The following is a 20,759-nucleotide window of genomic DNA, read 5'->3' as shown; positions in this document are numbered from 1 at the left end:
TCTCCAGAGCCCTGTACGCACTGTTCCTTCTCCCCGTACTCGCCCTGATGTGCGTGCCCTCAGCCCGGTACCACCAGTGCCGGTACCACGCACTAGGCCTATAGTACGCCTTGAGAGTCCAGTGTGCCCTGTTGTTGTTCCCCGCACTAGCCTGAAGGTGCGTGTCTTTAGCCCGGTACCTCCAGTTCCGGTACCACGTACCAGGCCTACAGTGCGTCTCAGCCGGCCAGAGTCTGCCGTCTGCCCAGCGGCGCCTGAACTGCCCGTCTGCCCAACGGCGCCTGAACTGCCCGTCTGCCCAACGACGCCTGAACTGCCCGTCTGCCCAACGCCGTCTGAACTGTCCGTCTGCCAAGCGCCGCATGAACTGCCCGTCTGTACTGAGCCTTCAAAGCCGCCCGTCTGCCATGAGCCTTCAGAGCCGTCCGCCAGACAGGAGCCGCTAGAGCCTTCCGCCAGACAGGAGCCGCTAGAGCCTTCCGCCAGACAGGAGCCGCCAGAGCCTTCCGCCAGACAGGAGCCGCCAGAGCCTTCCGCCAGACAGGATCAGCCAGAGCCTTCCGCCAGACAGGATCAGCCAGAGCCTTCCGCCAGACAGGATCAGCCAGAGCCTTCCGCCAGACAGGATCAGTCAGAGCCTTCCGCCAGCCATGACCAGCCAGAGCCGTCAGCGAGCCATGACCAGCCAGAGCCGTCAGCGAGCCATGACCAGCCAGAGCCGTCAGCGAGCCATGACCAGCCAGAGCCGTCAGCGAGCCATGACCAGTCAGAGCCGTCAGCGAGCCATGACCAGCCAGAGCCGTCAGCGAGCCATGACCAGCCAGAGCCGTCATCCAGCCATGACCAGCCAGAGCCGTCATCCAGCCATGACCAGCCAGAGCCGTCATCCAGCCATGACCAGCCAGAGCCGTCATCCAGCCATGACCAGCCAGAGCCGTCATCCAGCATTGAGCCGTCATCCAGCCAGGATCCGCCAGAGCCAGCCAGCCAGGATCCGCCAGAGCCAGCCAGCCAGGATCCGCCAGAGCCAGCCAGCCAGGATCCGCCAGAGCCAGCCAGCCAGGATCCGCCAGAGCCAGCCAGCCAGGATCCGCCAGCCAGTCCGGAGCTGCCCCTCAGTCCGGAGCTGCCCCTCATTCTGGTGCTGCCCCTTAGTCCGGTGCTGCCCCTTAGTCCGGTGGGGTTAATTTGGAGGGTGGCCATTTGGAGGAGGCTACCAAAGCGGGTATTGACAATGGTGGAGTGGGGGCCACGTCCCGCACCCGAGCCGCCGCCATGATGGGGCCCACCCCGTACCCTCCCCTTTCTAGTTCAGGTTGTGCGGTCGGAGTCCGCACCTTTGGGGGGGGGGTACTGTCACGCCCTGGCCTTAGTATTCTTTGTTTTCTTTATGTTTTTTAGTTAGGTCAGGGTGTGACATGGGGAATGTATGTGTTTTGTAGTGTCTATGGGGTGTTGTATGTGTATGGGGCAGAGTAGAGTATAGTTGTCTAGTTATGTCTATGGCTGCCTAGATTGGTTCTCAATCAGAGACAGCTGTCATTCATTTGTCTCTGATTGGGAGCCATATTTAAGGCAGCCATAGGCAGTAGGCTTTTGTGGGTAGTTGTCTATGTCTATGTTCTATGTTGCATGTGTGCACTTAGTTCTGTTTAGCTTCACGATCGTTTGTTTTGTTCATTTTGTAAGTGGTTGTTTTTTCCTTCATTAAAGAAGATGTATTTTTCACGCGCTGCGCCTTGTTCCACTTTCTCTCACGAAGACGATCATGACATAGGTAGAGCTCCTGGTCATGGTAAGAATGGTTCATTCGACGTACCCTTTACAGTAGTTCTTAGAGTTGATCTCGTTAGAATGCATCAGAGGTTGTCAGTGTTTTTATCCTAGGTTACGTACATTTTCAGCTGCAGACTGATAACACGACGTCTAGGATTTGCTTCATCTGTAGTGAGCGATAGTTTCAGAGTTTATAATTGTTTTACAACATTCGGCTGACACCTCAGTCTGCTTGGTCTATAGAGTGGTAACCATTTCAACGTGGGGACCAGCGTCCTTGTCACACCCTGGCCTTAGTATTCTTTGTTTCTGTAATATTTTGGTTAGGTCAGGGTGTGACAGGGGGGATGTTTTGTATGTATTTGTCTCGTCTTGGGTGGTTGTATTGTATAGGGGGTTTTGTTGAGTGTATGGGGTTGGGTTTAGTATAGTTGTCTAGGCAAGTCTATGGTTGCCTGAATGGTTCTCAATCAGAGACAGCTGTCATTCATTGTCTCTGATTGGGAGCCATATTTAAGGCAGCCATAGACAGTAGGCTTTCGTGGGTAATTGTCTATGTCTATGTTGCATGTTAGCACTTAGTCTTTCATAGCTTCACGTTCGTCTGTTTGTTGTTTTGTTTTCGTTCGTTTTTGTCTTCCTAATAAAATATGTATTTTTCACACGCTGCGCCTTGGTCCACTCATTATCCTCAAGACGATCGTGACAGAATTACCCACCAAACTCGGACCAAGCAGCGTGTGAAGCAGCAGCAGGAGCAACCTACACAGGATTTATGGCAATGGGAGCAGGTTCTGGACTATACTACGTGGGAGGAGATCGACAGGTGGGCGATCGACCCAGGGCGAATGCCGGAGCCCGCCTGGGATTCTCTGGAACAGTGCGAGGAGGGATACCGGCGAATGGAGGCAGCACGACGACGCGGTAGGAAGCCTGTGAGTCAGCCCAAAAAAATTCTTGGGGGGGAGGCTACAAGGGAGTGTGGCGAAGTCAGGTAGGAGACCTGCGCCAACTCCCCGAGCTTACCGTGGAGCGCGAAAGTACGGGCAGACACCGTGTTATGCGGTAGAGCGCATGGTGTCTCCTGTACGTGTGCATAGCCCGGTGCGGTACATACCAGCTCCTCGTATCGGCCGGGCTAGATTGAGTATTGAGCCAGGTGCCATGAAGCCGGCTCAACGCGTCTGGTCTCCAGTGCGTCTCCTCGGGCCGGCATACATGGCACCAGCCTTACGCATGGTGTCCCCGGTTCGCCTACACAGCCCAGTGTGGGTTATTCCACCTCCCCGCATTGGTCGGGCGACGGGGAGCATACAACCAGGTAAGGTTGGGCAGGCTCAGTGCTCAAGAAAGCCAGTACGCCTGCACGGTCCGGTATTTCCGGCGCCACCTCCCCGCCCCAGCCCAGTACCACCAGTGCCTACACCACGCACCAGGCTTCCTGTGCGTCTCCAGAGCCCTGTTCCTCCTCCACGCACTAGCCCTGTGGTGCGTGTCTCCAGCCCATTACCACCAGTGCCTACACCACGCACCAAGCCTCCTGTGCATCTCCAGAGTCCTGTGTGTCCTGTTGCTGCTCCCCGCACTAGCCTTGAGGTGCGTGTCCTTAGCCCGGTACTTCCAGTTCCGGTACCACGCACCAGGCCTACTGTGCGCCTCAGCCGGCCAGAGTCTGCCGTCTGCCCAGTGCCGCCTGCACTGTCCGTCTGCCCAGAGCCGTCAGAGCTGCCCGTCTATCCCGAGCCGTCAGAGCTGCCCGTCTGTCCCGAGCCGTCAGTGCTGCCCGTCTGTCCCGAGCCGTCAGAGCTGCCCGTCTGTCCCGAGCCGTCAGAGCTGCCCGTCTGTCCCGAGCCGTCAGAGCTGCCCGTCTGTCCCGAGCCGTCAGAGCTGCCCGTCTGTCCCGAGCCGTCAGAGCTGCCCGTCTGTCCCGAGCCGCTAGAGCCGTCCGCCAGACAGGATCAGCCAGAGCCGTCCGCCAGACAGGATCAGCCAGAACCGTCCGCCAGACAGGATCAGCCAGAGCCGTCCGCCAGACAGGATCAGCCGGAGCCGTCCGCCAGACAGGATCAGCCGGAGCCGTCCGCCAGACAGGATCAGCCGGAGCCGTCCGCCAGACAGGATCAGCCGGAGCCGTCCGCCAGCCATGACCAGCCAGAGCCGTCAGCCAGCCATGACCAGCCTGAGCCGTCAGCCAGCCATGACCAGCCAGAGCCGTCAGCCAGCCATGACCAGTCAGAGCCGTCAGCCAGCCGTCAGCCAGCCAGAGCCGTCAGCCAGCCATGACCAGCCAGAGCCGTCAGCCAGCCATGACCAGCCAGAGCCGTCAGCCAGCCATGACCAGCCAGAGCCGTCAGCCAGCCAGGATCCGCCAGAGCCAGCCAGCCAGGATCCGCCAGAGCCAGCCAGCCAGGATCCGCCAGCCAGCCAGGATCCGCCAGCCAGGATCCGCCAGAGCCAGCCAGCCAGGATCCGCCAGAGCCAACCAGCCAGGATCCGCCAGCCAGCCAGGATCCGCCAGCCAGGATCCGCCAGAGCCAGCCAGCCAGGATCCGCCAGAGCCATACCAGCCAGGATCCGCCTGGAGAGGGTGAGGGTGGGTGGGGAGTTCCTAGCCGGCACCCCCAATCTCCATCTCAGGACTTGCTAATCATGACACCAGTGTCTAATGATTCTCTCTCGGGCCAGTCTAAATGTCCTCTCCCATGCCAGTCTCTAATGATCCCGGGCCAGTCTCTAATGGTGCTCTCCCGGGACAGTCTAATAGGCCTCTCCGGGGCCAGTCTCTAATGATTCTCTCTCAGGCCAGTCTAATGGTTTTCTCCAGGGCCAGTGTCTAATGGTCATCTCCCGGGCCAGTCTAATGGTCATCTCCCGGGCCAGTCTAATGGGTCCTCTCCCGGAACAGTCTAATTGGTCCTCTCCTGGGCCAGTCTAATGGGTCCTCTCCCAGGCCAGTCTAATGGGTCCTCTCCCAGGCCAGTCTAATGGGTCCTCTCCCGGGCCAGTCTAATTGGTCCTCTCCTGGGCCAGTCTAATGGGTCCTCTCCCAGGCCAGTCTAATGGGTCCTCTCCCGGGCCAGTCTAATGGTCATCTCCCGGGCCAGTCTAATGGTCATCTCCCGGGCCAGTCTAATGGGTCCTCTCCCGGGCCAGTCTAATTGGTCCTCTCCTGGGCCAGTCTAATGGGTCCTCTCCCAGGCCAGTCTAATGGGTCCTCTCCCGGGCCAGTCTAATGGGTCCTCTCCCAGGCCAGTCTAATTGGACCTCTCCTGGGCCAGTCTAATGGGTCCTCTCCCAGGCCAGTCTAATGGGTCCTCTCCCGGGCCAGTCTAATGGTCATCTCCCGGGCCAGTCTAATGGTCATCTCCCGGGCCAGTCTAATGGGTCCTCTCCCGGGCCAGTCTAATTGGTCCTCTCCTGGGCCAGTCTAATGGGTCCTCTCCCAGGCCAGTCTAATGGGTCCTCTCCCGGGCCAGTCTAATGGGTCCTCTCCCAGGCCAGTCTAATTGGACCTCTCCTGGGCCAGTCTAATGGGTCCTCTCCCAGGCCAGTCTAATGGATCCTCTCCCGGGCCAGTCTAATGGGTCCTCTCCCAGGCCAGTCTAATTGGACCTCTCCTGGGCCAGTGTCTAATGGGTCCTCTCCCAGGCCAGTCTAATGGGTCCTCTCCCAGGCCAGTCTAATTGGACCTCTCCTGGGCCAGTCTAATGGGTCCTCTCCCGGGCCAGTCTAATGGGTCCTCTCCCAGGGCAGTCTAATTGTCCTCTCCCGGGCCAGTCTAATGGGTCCTCTCCCAGGCCAGTCTAATGGGTCCTCTCCCGGGCAAGTCTAATGGGTCCTCTCCCGGGCCAGTCTAATGGGTCCTCTCCCAGGCCAGTCTAATGGGTCCTCTCCCGGGCCAGTCTAATGGGTCCTCTCCCAGGCCAGTCTAATGGGTCCTCTCCCAGGCCAGTCTAATGGGTCCTCTCCCGGGCCAGTCTAAGGGGCCTCTCCCAGGCCAGTCTAATGGGGACTCTCCCAGGCCAGTCTAAGGGGCCTCTCCCAGGCCAGTCTAAGGGGTCCTCTCCCAGGCCAGTCTAATGGGTCCTCTCCCAGGCCAGTCTAATGGGTCCTCTCCCAGGCCAGTCTAATGGGTCCTCTCCCAGGCCAGTGTAATGGGTCCTCTCCCAGGCCAGTGTAATGGGTCCTCTCCCAGGCCAGTCTAATGGGTCCTCTCCCAGGCCAGTCTAATGGGTCCTCTCCCAGGCCAGTCTAATGGGTCCTCTCCCAGGCCAGTCTAAGGGGCCTCTCCCAGGCCAGTCTAATGGGTCCTCTCCCAGGCCAGTCTAATGGGTCCTCTCCCAGGCCAGTCTAAGGGGCCTCTCCCAGGCCAGTCTAATGGGTCCTCTCCCAGGCCAGTCTAAGGGGCCTCTCCCAGGCCAGTCTAAGGGCCCTCTCCCAGGCCAGTCTAATGGGTCCTCTCCCAGGCCAGTCTAATTGGACCTCTCCCAGGCCAGTCTAAGGGGCCTCTCCCAGGCCAGTCTAATGGGTCCTCTCCCAGGCCAGTCTAAGGGGCCTCTCCCAGGCCAGTCTAATGGGTCCTCTCCCAGGCCAGTCTAATGGGTCCTCTCCCAGGCCAGTCTAATGGGTCCTCTCCCAGGCCAGTCTAATGGGCCTCTCCCAGGCCAGTCTAATGGGTCCTCTCCCAGGCCATTCTAAGGGGCCTCTCCCAGGCCAGTCTAATGGGTCCTCTCCAGGTTGTGTGTTTCTCTTTCTGTTTTTATTCTATTCTTTCTCTCCTGAAAGAAACATGGAATGCTGAGTTACTTGTTATTTTGTGTGTGTGTGTACAGTGTGTACAGTGTGTGTACAGTGTGTGTGTGTGCTTGCGGCGTGTGTGAGTGTGTGCGATGGCATGTGTGTGTGTGTGTGTGTGTGTGTGTGTGTGTGTGTGTGTGTGTGTGTGTGTGTGTGTGTGTGTGTGTGTGTGTGTGTGTGTGTGTGTGTGCATGCTATCTCTCCATTTTCTGCAAACTCAGACTGGGTCACAGAAGACGGGGAAACCAGAGTAATCCTAGCGAATTAGAAACAACATGGCTCTGGGGAGGTGTTAGTTATTCAGCGGGCTAGCAGGGTTAGCAGGGCTAGCTGGCCAGGAATGCTCTGTAGAGAGCATTGGATGTTATTCATCCCATCATCCTAACAATCAAGCTGGATTCAAAGGCTCTGGATGACCTCATTAAGGCCAGCTGGAGACCCAACACACTGGCTATAAATGCTAACAAAATGGTAATGCGATGCAAGGATTGAGGAGTCTAACCCGCTAATGTGACACTAGTTAGCTAATGCAACATGAGGATGCTTGCTAGCTAATACAAGGCTGGTATAGCGATTGAGGGGGAACAGCTAGAGTGGGTCCTGAACCAGAAACCTTATTCATATGTGTGAGTCTGTCATTACTAGCTGTGTCGTGCTTGACCAAAGCATGACAACAACCAGAGGCCCTAAGCATGTTTTCTCTCCCAAACAATGAACAGAGGTGGTTCAAACACATCCTGTAGGTTAGAGCTGTAGGAGGTCGATGGGAAGTAGGATCATACCATTATAAATCATTTTACAGTAGACGTAATGAAAAGAGCTGTATACTGTAAATCTAACTGCAATACGTCTAAATAATTACGTTATTGCCATGTCGAATCTCTACAATATTGTCAAACAAATATTAGTTATAGGATTTCTAACCCTGTCATCTGCCTTGTGCTTGTTCATCTTCTGATGAGGATTTGGAAGTACCAAAGCTGGCCATGGAAGCCTTCAAATGACTTTGAATTTACGATAGAAATAAAGGAGGGAAATAAAGGGAAATAATTGCCAAAGCCGCTTTGACTGGCTTTTACTCACAGCTTTGACTCTTTTTTCAGCTACATATACAGAAACTATGTCATAAAAGTAATGATAATAATGTTGCATAATAATACCCAATAATATATTAACCCTTTACACTCGTGAGAATTGGCTAATATGGATAAGGCTAAATGTAAATGTTTTTTTACAGAATAAATATGAAAAGCATACGCATAAACATGGTAGCATTTGAATTGAAACGGAACAGAATGGAAATAATGGGAAAGGGATTAGACCAACGGAGAGTACACAACAGTTTACCTGACACAAGACAGAATCAAAACATTACACTGTGTCACGCCCTTTTTATGTCTCTATTTGGTTTGGTCAGGGTGTGATTTGGGGTGTGTATTCTATGTTATTTAGTTCTATTATTTGTATTTCTATGTTTTGGCCAGATAGGGTTCTCAACCAGGGACAGCTGTCTATCATTGTCTCTGATTGAGAACCATACTTAGGTAGCTCTTTTTCCCACCTGTCTTTGTGGGAGGTTAACTTTGTTTGTGGCACATAGCCCTTAAGCTTCACGGTTGTTTGGCATTGTTTATTGTTTTTGTCGGCGTCATTTTGAAATAAAGGAATATGTACGCTCACCACGCTGAGCCTTGGTCTACTTCATTCGACGGCCGTGACACACTGTTTATTGTATGTGCATTTTACATTTACTGTGCTTTTTGCTTCATTTGTTGAAAACTAAATCACAAAAACTGTCCATTATAAATCACAATCTGGGTCAGGTAAGCATCATTTGAATGCCTGTTATATTTCCAACATGACTAGCTAAGTTATAAAATATGACATTACAGTGTTAGGCTTTCACAATGCAATTCAGGGAAACAGATCATAATTGTAGTGCGCATTAAAAGGAGTCATGAGTCCATTCAGATGTGTGTGCCGCGGCAAATTTTCTTCACAATGGGCACACATGGGCTCATTCTGTTCAGAACAACCCAGGGTATGACCCCATGTCATCTGGTAACTGTACATCTAACAGGCTCATTCTGTTCAGAACAACCCAGGGTATGACCCCATGTCATCTGGTAACTGTACATCTAACAGGCTCATTCTGTTCAGAACAACCCAGGGTATGACACCATGTCATCTGGTAACTGTACATCTAACAGGCTCATTCTGTTCAGAACAACCCAGGGTATGACACCGTCATCTGATAACTGTTCAGCTAACAGGCTCATTCTGTACAGAACAACCCAGGGTATGACACCATGTCATCTAGTAACTGTTCAGCTAACAGGCTCATTCTGTACAGAACAACCCAGGGTATGACACCATGTCATCTAGTAACTGTTCAGCTAACAGGCTCATTCTGTACAGAACAACCCATCTTATAATTGTACATCAAATATAGTGAGCATAAACGCTGACACTATATGATATGGAATTGTGAAGCTCACATTTGGCTTGCTTGTATGATATCAGAGTGGTGTTTAGTAATAATCCTCAATGTCTTTCAAAATACATTGTTTTTCCATCTTTCAAAATGCATCGCTCTGAGTCCTCTTCATTTACAGATTTTCCCTCACTCAGACAACAAAAAGTTTCCCAATTACCGAGGGGATGGGGGCAACTTGTTGTCGTGCGATGTGTTCAAGTTCAGAACGGCTGTCAGTGAAGCGCAGAGCCAGAGATCTAACGTCATGTATAGCACGTTACTGTATAGCCACTGCGTTACAATTTAGGCATTTATCATTGTCCAAATCTGCCATTTTCCGCCCGTATATGGTACGAGTGTGAAGGGCTACCTGACTTTCCAAAGACAATGTTGCCACGTTTTCATCCATTGTTGTGTGTCGTATTGTGCGTAACCCACTGGGCAAAAACTGGTTGAATCAATGTTGTTTCTATATAATTTCAACAACAAAAATCTATGTCATGACTTTGAATCAACATGGAAAACTGATTGGATTTGAAAAAAGTAATCAACATAAGTTTTAAAATAATGTCACCCACATTTTTTCCGACATCCAATAACATGGTGACATTTTTTGTTGATGTCACATTAACTTCACGTTAGTTGACAACTCAACCAAATGTAAACGCTAAAGGAAATATGTTTTCCAGATAACATTACAGTTGCTAGTCAATGTCTAATTTAATCCACCCTGAACCCACCCGTTTGTTCTTGCCTAATTGGATTCTGGTTCCTTTGAATTTTACATTGCGTTATGCAGTGTACTGAGGGGACCAGCCGTTACCAACCAGGGGACATCGCTCTGAGGAGTAACCCAACCTGGCCCTCTGTTTCTGGGGCATACTTTCCAGTGCCTCTGCCCTTCAAAGGCACCAGTCGTGGCTTAGGCTTGATGGGCACCGGAATAGCAGGTGTTGATTTTAGTGCCTGACAAAAACAATAAGCTGTCCCTGCCCTGCATGGTGACCCAAAATAAACAGGGTACTGGCGCGGACGGTTCGGGCTCTGAGAGCTAAGGGGTCCTCACCAAGCCCAGAGAATGAAGAGCTGCTACTAGGAAGTAATGTGGTTCAGCTGAATCTTCCCTTTATTAAAATGTCACACACCTTTCCAACCAAAACATATTTAACACTAAACCATGGCAAGGACATTTCCTTTCCTTGTCCACTTTCTATCAGGATCGCAGTTATGAAATGTCTTGATAGATGAAAAAGTACTATGTCAACTCCATCCTTCCATAGCTGTGGTTAGAGGTAAATAAGTAATTTGTTTGTAATCTCCAGTATTAGGACAGATGGTACTGCATATTTTCTCTATTATTTTCTGTTTGTGTGGGTGGAAAATAGCTTTTAAATCCCAAATGCAGTGTTTTCTGCCACTTTCATCAAGCTCATCACGTTTGATCTGTAGTGTGAGTTAAGTGGTTGGTGTGGATAGCCCTGACTCAACTCCACCCACAAGGATGATGATGAATATAAGACATCTGGAGTCAGCAGGGCGCTGTGTGTGTGTGTGTTCATGCATGTGTGTGTGTCTGAGAGAGAGGGAGTGAGCCAGTGAGCAGGCGAGGGAGAGCAGGCAAAGTTCGGTAAGGTGTCACTGCTTATTTTATTTTCTTCCCTCCTTCATCGGCTCAATGTGAGTTCCGCTCTCCTCCTACACACGTTTACATTCAGCTGATGAGCCGACAGTGTCACACTACAAGAAGGAAGGAGAAACAGAGAGCTGAAAACATCAAAACCAGATTAAAGAGAGAGAGAGAGAGACCACATCAACAAAAATGGAAGTGATCTGTTGTAGCTCTGTCAAAGCCTGGGTCTGTACTTTGTCAATGGTAGGTTACGGGGGGACTCTTTGAGGAGATTCATCTACAGCACAGTAGACTATATGATTACAGACATTGAACCTTTCTCTCTCAGCTCATTCACTGTCAAGCCACTATCACCTCTGTCTGATCACAGCCAAATTACGTTGTTCCTCAAAAGAACAGACATGGAAACAACCACACGTTCACAGCCCAGTAAGCTGTACCACATCAGAAATTCATACAGATGGGCCCAAAACACTACAGAAGAATACCAGAAAGCAACCAATAATCAAAATATCCAAACACTCTTAGATAACTTTCTGGATAGCACATTCACTCACAGTAAAGAAAGCATCAATCTAGCAGTAAAGAACATGACCAATATATTCAGGCAAACCGCAAAAAAAGCACAATTGAAATGAATAAAAAACGAAACAAAAAAGACCACAGACGACAACTGGTTTGATGCAGATTGTAAAATTATAAGGAAAAAAAGTTGAACACTAAAAAGTAGAGTAGGAGTAGGAGTAAAGCATATGACATAATTAAATCAATGTATACTGGCAATACGTACAGCATCAAAATGGATAAGAAAATAACATAATTCTTTATCCAGGGGCGGGGCTTCACCAGGGTTGCATTCTGAGCCCTGCACTCTTCAATATTTACATCAACGAATTGGCCACTTTTCTAGAAAAATCCTCAGCCCCTGGTGTTAGTCTCCACAATTCAGAGGTTAAATGCCTGCTCTTTGCAGATGACCAATGCCTGCTGTCTGTAGCTGGGTGCGTAATTGGCGGCAGAGAAGTCAGGCGCAGGAGAGCAGAACTGGGTAATAACCGGAGATTTATTAAGGAAAACCAACGGCATCCAGAATAACAAGATAAATAGGCACAAAAAATAACCTGTGTATGCTCACGGGGAATGTGCACAACCACTACAATCAACAATTCCACACAAAGACATGGGGGGGAAAGAGGGTTAAATACACAACAAGTAAATGAAGGAATTGAAACCAGGTGTGGAAAGACAAGACAAAACAAATGGAAAATGAAAAGTGGATCGACGAGCGCCGCCCAAACAAGGAGAGGACCCGACTTCGGCGGAAGTCGTGACACTGTCACCCACAGCACATGGCCTACAGCAAAGCTTGGACCTGGAAGAGCAGTATTGCCAGACCTGGGCCCTGGCAGTAAAACCCCAAAACACTAAAATTATGATTTTCCAGAGAAGATCCAGACCTCAAGGAATTTGACCAAAGTTCTCAATTGGTACAAAATATATAGAGTACTGCACACTAAAATTACTTAGGTTTAACCTCCTCTAGGGTATGTGGTACGGTACCTCGTCAACAGCCAGTGAAACTGCAGGGTGCCAAATTCAAAACAACAGAAATCCCATAATTAAAATTCCTCAAACATACAAGTATTTTACACAATTTTAAAGATACACTTGTTGTAAATCCAGCCACAATGTCCGATTTCAAAAAGGCTTTACGACGAAAGCACACCAAACGATTATGTTAGGTCAGAGCCAAGTCACAGAAAAACACAGCCATTTTTCCAGCCAAAGAGAGGAGTCAGAAAAAGCAGAAATAGAGATAAAATGAATCACTAACCTTTGATGATCTTCATCAGATGACACTCATAGGACTTCATGTTACACAATACATGTATGTTTTGTTCGGTAAAGTTCATATTTATTTCCTAAAATCTGAGTTTACATTGGCGCGATATGTTCAGTAGTTCCAAAACATCCGGTGATTTTGCAGAGAGCCACATCAATTTACAGAAATACTCATAATAAACATTATGAATAGATACAACTGTTATGCATGGAATTTTAGATCCACTTCTCCTTAATTAATGCAACCGCTGTGTCAGATTTAAAAAAACTTTACGGAAAAAGCACACCATGCAATAATCTGAGTACAGCGCTCAGAGACCAACACAACACAAACAGATATCCGCCATGTTGTGTAGTCAGCAGAAGTCAGAAATAGCATTATAAATATTCAGTTACCTTTGATGATCTTCATCAGAATGCACTCCCAGGAATCTCAGTTCCACAATAAATGTTTGTTTTGTTCGATGAAGTCCATCATTTATGTCCAAATACCTCCTTTTAGTTTGCGCGTTTAGCCCAGTAATCAAAATTCATGACGCGCGATCACTAGGTGCAGACGAAAAGTCAAAAGTTCCGTTACAGTCCGTAGAAACATGTCAAACGATGTATAGAATCAATCTTTAGGATGATTTTAACATAAATCTTCAATAATGTTCCAACCGGAGAATTCCTTTGTCTTCAGAAATGCAATGGAATGCAAGCTAACTCTCTCACGTGAACGCGCCTGGTCAGGTCGTGGCTCTCTGGCAGACCTCTGACTCATTCCCCTCTCATTCACCCCCACTTCACAGTAGAAGCCTCAAACAAGGTTCTAAAGACTGTTGACATCTAGTGGAAGCCTTAGGAAGTGCAATATGACCCATTTCCACTGTGTCTTGGATAAGCAAAGAGTTGAAAACCTTAGATTTCCCACTTCCTGGTTGGATTTCTTCTCAGGTTTTTGCCTGCCATATGAGTTCTGTCATACTCACAGACATCATCCAAATAGTTTTACAAACTTCAGAGTGTTTACTATCCAAATCTACTAATAATATGCATATCCTAGCATCTGGGCCTGAGTAGCAGGCAGTTTACTCTGGGCATGCTTTTCATCCTGACGTGAAAATACTATATTTTCTAGAATATACCCAAGAGAGGTTAAAAATAAGCTCAACTGGACACCTTGATGATGCAGTGAATGTATTGAGAGAGAAAGCATGCAGGGCATTCTACGCCATTCAAAATTCAAACTGAAATACTTATTAAAATTGGCTAAAATTAATTGAATGTGTCATTCAACCAATTTCACTTCATGGCAGTGTGTCCACTTGCAAAACAAGATTTCACTAAATGGGACAAACACCCCATTGAAACCCTGCATGAAGATTTCTGTAAGATTCTCCTACTGTACATGTCCAGAGGAAAACTACAAACAATGCATGCAGGGCAGAATTAGGCTAATATCCACTAATAATAAAAACTCAAAAAAGAGCAATTTAGTTTTGTAAACATCTAAAATACCGTGACCCCCTCTCATATCATTGCAGAGCCCTGCAATGCCAAGAGCTGAGCAAAGAAGAGTCCCCTCATCCAGCTGGTGCTGGAGCTGAGTTCACAAACCTGTTCTGCTAACACACTGAAGCCTCAGGACCAGAACATCCAATCAATCAGAATAAACCAAATTACAACACAGTCAAAACAAAACTACATTGCTTATTGGGAAACACAAGCACAAAGCAAAATGCAGTGCTATCTGGCCCTAAATCGACAGTACACCGTCGCTAACTATTTGACCATGGTTACTGATCAAAACTTTAGGAAAACCTTGACAAAGTACAGGCTCAGTGAGCACAGCCTTGCCATTGAGAAGGGTAGACACAGGAAAACCTTCCTCCCTGTAGAGGAAAGGCTGTGCGACCACTGCACAACAGCAGAACCTGACATAGAGCTGCATTTCCTGACAAAATGTAAAAAATATAAAACAATTACAGTGTCATTTCCCCAAATTTGAAACCCTTATTCGAGAGAATATACCCTGCACAGCTTTGCCCTGCTCTGCTCAGCTCTGCCCTGTTCTGCCCTGCTCTGCCCTCTTCTGCCCTGCCATGCTCTACCCTGTTCTGCCCTGCTTTGCCTTGCCATGCTCTGCCCTATTCTGGCCTGTTCTGCTCTTCCGTGCTTTGCTCTGTTCTGCTCTGCTCTAAATTGTTATTAGAGCGACTGCAGACCAAGACTTTGAGACCGATCCAGGAAATGTGTGTGTAAATGCTCATTTTAGTGTGTGTGTGTGTGTGTGTTGTGTGTTCAAAGAGGAGAGGAAAACAGCAAAGGAGAGGGGCCACATCTAGAGAGGGGGATAGATAAATGTATAAATAGTAAGAAAGAGAGCGATAGATCAGGGTAAGGAGATGACAGATCCCAAATGGTGGCCAGGGATACGCTTGACTTCATCTCATCTGCTGGGGAATGATGCTCAGATGACACAAAATGTTGCCCAGAGGACCCATTACTGGAGGTCTCACAGGAGGCTGTGGTGGAAGGAATTGGGCAGGAAGACTTTTGTCATTTGAGAAGTATATTTGATTTTCTTCTTCTGTGGAGAAAAGTAATAAGATATGAGGTGCAATGTGTTAAAAGGGTAAAGAGGCTCTCTTTCCAACATCGGGTTGAGACATGAGAACACACAATGTATTTTTAACTCTATTTTGTGGTAGTGATGGATGTTACTGTGACACGACCCCTGTTTAACCCTTTTACAGGAGAAACCACCTGGTGCACAGACACCGCACCATCCAGTCACACACACGCACACACACAGTCTCACACAGTCTCACACAGTCACACACAGTCACACACAGTCACACACACACACACACACACACACACACACACTGGTCTTCCGCTGCATCAGCACTTAATAAAAGCAGAAGTTGTCATACTGTTTTTGATTTTCAGAATATATTTTGTTAAGGGGCAAATCCGGTTCCGTACTAATCTTCACCAGGTGCTAGTGGAATCAGAGCTCTGCTTCTCAAGTTTTACTTGAGGTTTTACTCTTGCTTCAATTTGCAATTATTGTCCTCATTTTCCTAGCTGGCTATTTTATAAAGCCATCCTGCGTAAGTGCCCTAACACACACACACAGACACACACACATACACAGACACACACACAATCGAAGATGAAATGTAACACTCTTCTGTGATGATGCAAACTTGTACTGATGTGGCAGTCATTTGAGACAAGGAAAATGATGTGTTTGTGTTTTTAAATGTATCAAAATAAGATGTAGTATGTCTAAGGATCCCGTGTTTCTGTGTTTCTGTTCTCCAGCCTCCACCATCGCCGAGAACGGACGAAGAACATGCCTGAAACTCAAAGTCTTTGTCCGACCATCAAGTAAGTCTCTCCAGTTGCAACGGAAACACTGAGCCTGTTTAACACTGATGTTGTGTTTTCACTACTCTCAGTGACGCAGGGCAGTGGGTAGCCAAGCGGTTAGAGCATTGGCCCAGTAACCGAAAGGTCTCTGGTTTGAATCCCGATTAGGTGAAAAATCTGTTGATGTGCCGTTAAGCAAGGCACCTAACCCTAATTGCTCTGCCTAAGAGTGTCTGCTAAATGCTGAATGCCTTCTGAATGATTCTTGCTCTCTGTTGAACATGTCAGTTTCATATCTCATGACACCTCTATTGTTAACCAGTGGCTACCATTGTTTCTATCCAAAGACAAGTGAAGGAATGAACGATTTGAAAGAAGTGAATTGCACATGTCTTGTGAATGTTGCCATGAGCTTGGGGCTTGGGACCTTTGTTTTAAGGGGTTGGGGGAGTTTATTATCTCTAATCATCCCTATCATTTCTATTTCTATCTCTAGACAGCTGTGTGAAAACTATAGGTGTACATGACCGTGTTTTTGACGTAAACGACAAAGTAGACAATTCATTAGAACCCCGAGGTTAGTATGGCTTTCTGCATTATTTTATGACCTTATTTTTTAACAAATGCCCTCTTGACCTCTGTCTGTCCCATTGGGACACACACATCCCTCCCCCCTCTCTCTTTATCTATGTTTGTCCACTGATTGACCCATCTGTCCTCTCCCAGCATTGTTGACTGTCATGTTAGAATGCGTTTGCTGCATCTGCCGTGTTGTTGTGTTGTGTTGCTAGTTGTGTTTTGCTGGTGATGTGGTCTATGTTTGCATGTGTCATACGCAGTGCTTGGCTTGGGCAGGAGCTCACCGGAGCTGAGTACCGGCACCTCAAATTTTCTACTGCTTGAGCTCCTGTTCCTCTTATAGAATATTAGCTCAAAAGTATTGTGATGCACCTGTACTGTACCGCCACCCAAAATGAGTACTGGTACCTATTTTAGTCTAAGTCAAGCCCTGGTCATACGTCATACATGGCAGTCGTACCTGGTTAAATCATCATGTCTCATGTCAGAATATAACATAGGCTATTTGTGTCAGAACAAAAATTATGTTTTTGCCTGCTCTACTATAGATGCTAGATTCAATGTACTCCTCCAATTTACTTTAATATATATTTCTCTATTCATACCACATATAATGTAGGCTGTTTCATAACATAGGTTGTCGTACACATAGGTTCACTCTGAAAAACATATTTTACATTCACATATGTCAATAGAGCCCATTAATGCTGAAGTCTAATGAAATTCAAACCATTGCTTCTAGTGTCTTTTCATTTTGTCTTCATTTCAATTGACTATTTTCTATCCTTTATTCTACCCTTCCTCCTACCCTTATTCTACCATTTGATCTACCCGTATTCTACACTGTATTCTACCATTTATTCTACCCATATTCTGCACTCTATCCTACCCTTTATTCTATCCTTCTTCCAACCCTTATTCTTCCCTTTATTCTACCCTTTACCCTACCCTTTTCTACCCTTTAATCTACCCTTTATCCTACCCTTCATCCTACCTTAATTCTACACTTTATTCTACCCTTTATTCATACCCTTTATTCTACCATTCATCCCACCCTAATTCTGCCCTTTATTCTAACCTTATTCTGCTCTTACTCAACCCGTTATGCTAACCTTATTCCACCCTTTATTCTACCCTTATTCTACAATTTATTCTACTGTTAATCTATCCTTTATTATACCCTTCAACCTACCCTAAAACTACCCTTATTCTACCCTTTCATCATACCCTTTATTCTACCATCCACCCTACCCAAATTCTGCCCTTTATTCTACCGTTATTCTGTCCTTATTCTACCTTTATTCTACCATTTGATCTACCCTTATGCTACCCTGTATTCTACCCTTTATGCTACCCATATTCTGCACTTTATCCTACCCTTTATTCTAATCTTTATTCCACCATTATTCTACCATTTATTCTACACTTTATTGTACCCTTTAATCCACCCTTTCCTACCCTTTATTCTACCCTTTATTTTACCCTTTATTCCACCCTTATTCTGCACTTTATTCTAACCTTTATTCTACACTTTATTCTACCCTTTATTCCACCCGTATTCTACCCTTATTCTACCCTTTATTCTACCCTTTATTTTACCCCTTATTCCACAGTTATTCTATCCTTTATTCAACCCTTTATTCCACCATCTCTACCCGTATTCTACCCTTTATTCCACCCTTATTCTGCCCTTTATTCCACCCTTAATCTACCCTTTATTCTACCCTTTATTCCACCCTTTTCAGAACATAGGCAATATTATTGTAGCATGCTCATGATTCTAACCCGATGTCAACTAGCTGCATCCTCTCTTTCATGCTTACATTACTGTCTAATTCCTGCTCTGTTTTACCAAGGAGACCAAACACACATACACTGACTCTGAGTAACACATTAGTCATTTCAAACAGAGTTTTAGGAATAATATTTGTCATCGCATTAGCAATTACAGTTTTCTGAAATGAATCTTTACGTCTCGCAGTTGGAGAATATTACATTTTCCATATTTATTCATGGAAGCCGTTCACCATACCCTGATGATCAGGATTTATCACTAGTTGTCACCCCATCTGATACACACACACACACACACACACACACACACACACACACACACACACACACACACACACACACACACACACACACACACACACACACACACACACACACACACACACACACACACACACACACACACACACACACTCTCTCTCTCGCTCTCTCTCTCTCTCACACACAGACGTGCTCTCTCTCTCTCTCACTCACTCACTCACACACACACACACACACACACACTCTCTCGCTCTCTCTCTCTCTCACACACAGACGTGCTCTCTCTCTCTCTCACTCTCACACACACACACACACACATATATATATATATATACACGGACACACTTTCTCTCTCTCTTTCACTCTTTCTCTCTCTCACAAACACACACCTCCTTGGCAGTTCAAGCTTGGGGGGGTTGCATTTTGATTTATTAAGGTCAGAGCCCTAGACTGTCTCCACCTTCCTGTCTTCCCATCTGTCTGTCTGCCTGCCTGCCATCCCAAACCTTTGCATCTTTACCTTCTGTCTAACTCTCTTCCTCTATCTCTCTCAGCCCCACCCCATCCTCATTATCGCTCTTTTTTTATCTGTGTCTGCGTATTTCCCACCTTTTTGTGTGTGTTTTTGTGTGTGTGTGTGTGTGTGTGTGTGTGTGTGTGTGTGTGTGTGTGTGTGTGTGTGTGTGTGTGTGTGTGTGTGTGTGTGTGTGTGTGTGTGTGTGTGTGTGGCTGTGCATGGCCTAGCTTGCTCCCTCTGTGTGCTGTTAAACAGGCCCATGGCTGCTCATTGATAACACTGTCTGCCAGTCAACCTGGGGAGGTGCTAGCCATGCCACTGAGCTCTACACTCTTACAAAAAAGGCGCTATCTAGAACAAAAAAAGAGTTCTTCAGTTGTCCCCATAGCAGAACACTCTGAAGAACACCTTTTGGTTCAAGGTAGAACTGTTTTTGTTCCAGGTGGAACCTTTTTGGGTTCCATGTTGAATCTTTTCCACAGAGGGTTCTACCTCGAATCCAAAATAGGTATACATGGAACCAAAAAGTGTTCTCCTATGAGGACGCCTGCATAACCATTTTGGAACCATTTATTCTAAGCGTGTAGAGGATGGGACTCACCAAGCAGAGGGGACCTGCGGGCTGCCTCGCTGGTTGGTTGGCTGGTTGGCTGCCTGGCTGGCTGGTTGGCTGATATGTAACAGAAGCAGTAGCAGTAACTTGTTATTTCATCATTTTATTCTGAGTTGTAAGATATGGGGATATAGGAATATCAGCATTCCAAATAAAATAGGACAAAACATGTCACCAAAGATCACCATTTTTTGCATTGTGTATGTGTTGATAAACTCGTTATATGATTGATAGAAAAATGTATTTTCTAAATCTTCTCTCCCTCCTCTAGATGATACAAGTCATGAGTCTGCCGAACCGTCCAGGAGTGACGCCACAAGCGCAGCCTCACACCTGCGGATAGCCAGTCCACTGCTGGCTGCACTGCTAATCTGCTTAGCAACACTCTTCACCTTATAGCGCCTCCAGCCCCCCTGTACTGGAGGGGAATTACACCCTGTGCGGCCTGAATCTACCCAATGATGAGGCTGGGGCTAGGGTGGGAGAATGGGCGGGGGGGGGGGGGGGGGGGGGGGGGGTATTGAGAGTGGGCTTCTTACGGAACACAATTTTTTCCAGATATTTAAGTGGTCTTTCTCCGTCAGTGAGTTTGAAAAAGTTGATGTTGGATGCAGAAGAAACTGTTTCCCCCTTAAAACTGTCAACTAAGATGCCAAATCCCTATTTTTTGACACTTAGTGATTCTTGTTTTCCCTTCTGACATCCCTTTACGTCATGCCGATTTATTGCACCGCTCACATACACACATATATAGGTACACACACCTAAACACACTTTTACACTGACAGTTTTTCAATAGCTCTTTGGTAGGTTGTAAAGCAGCAATACACAGCAGGTCAGGGGTGTTTTAGCTCTTATCTAGAAAAATAGAACAGAGATGGGTAGTACTCACACCTCTCTCCTAGTCTTTACAGACTCATCTCTTTCCACATCAGGTGGATACAGATAGCTGGGTCTTTGTTGGGTGTAACAGATAGTGGAACACCACGTAGGTATCAGTTGAGATACAGTGTAGAACATGTTTAGTAGGAGAGAAAAGGGCACGAGTGAGCTGAGTTGGTTGAAGTATTAAGTCCCCTGGCCTCTTTGATTAAGGTATGCTGTCATGTACCCT

At 47.3% G+C, this 20,759-nt stretch overlaps 1 protein-coding gene across 1 annotated transcript in view; it reads left to right on the top strand.

The window, feature by feature from the left end:
• LOC120062749 (ephrin-A5-like) overlaps positions 1–20,096 on the top strand; it is a 233,775-nt gene extending 213,679 nt beyond the window's left edge. Inside the window, exons 3-5 of the mRNA XM_039012812.1 lie at positions 15,834–15,899; positions 16,378–16,458; positions 19,917–20,096. Coding sequence (XP_038868740.1) covers positions 15,834–15,899; positions 16,378–16,458; positions 19,917–20,044 — 275 coding nt within the window. The 3' untranslated portion in view covers positions 20,045–20,096. The remainder of the gene's footprint in view (positions 1–15,833; positions 15,900–16,377; positions 16,459–19,916) is intronic.
• The last annotated feature ends 663 nt before the right edge of the window (positions 20,097–20,759 follow it).

The sequence above is a fragment of the Salvelinus namaycush genome, chromosome 18 (genome assembly GCF_016432855.1).
Source record: "Salvelinus namaycush isolate Seneca chromosome 18, SaNama_1.0, whole genome shotgun sequence".
In the NCBI taxonomy this organism is placed as follows: domain Eukaryota; kingdom Metazoa; phylum Chordata; class Actinopteri; order Salmoniformes; family Salmonidae; genus Salvelinus; species Salvelinus namaycush.
Note: the sequence above shows the minus strand (reverse complement) of the source record. Positions and strands in the feature narration are given on the sequence as shown.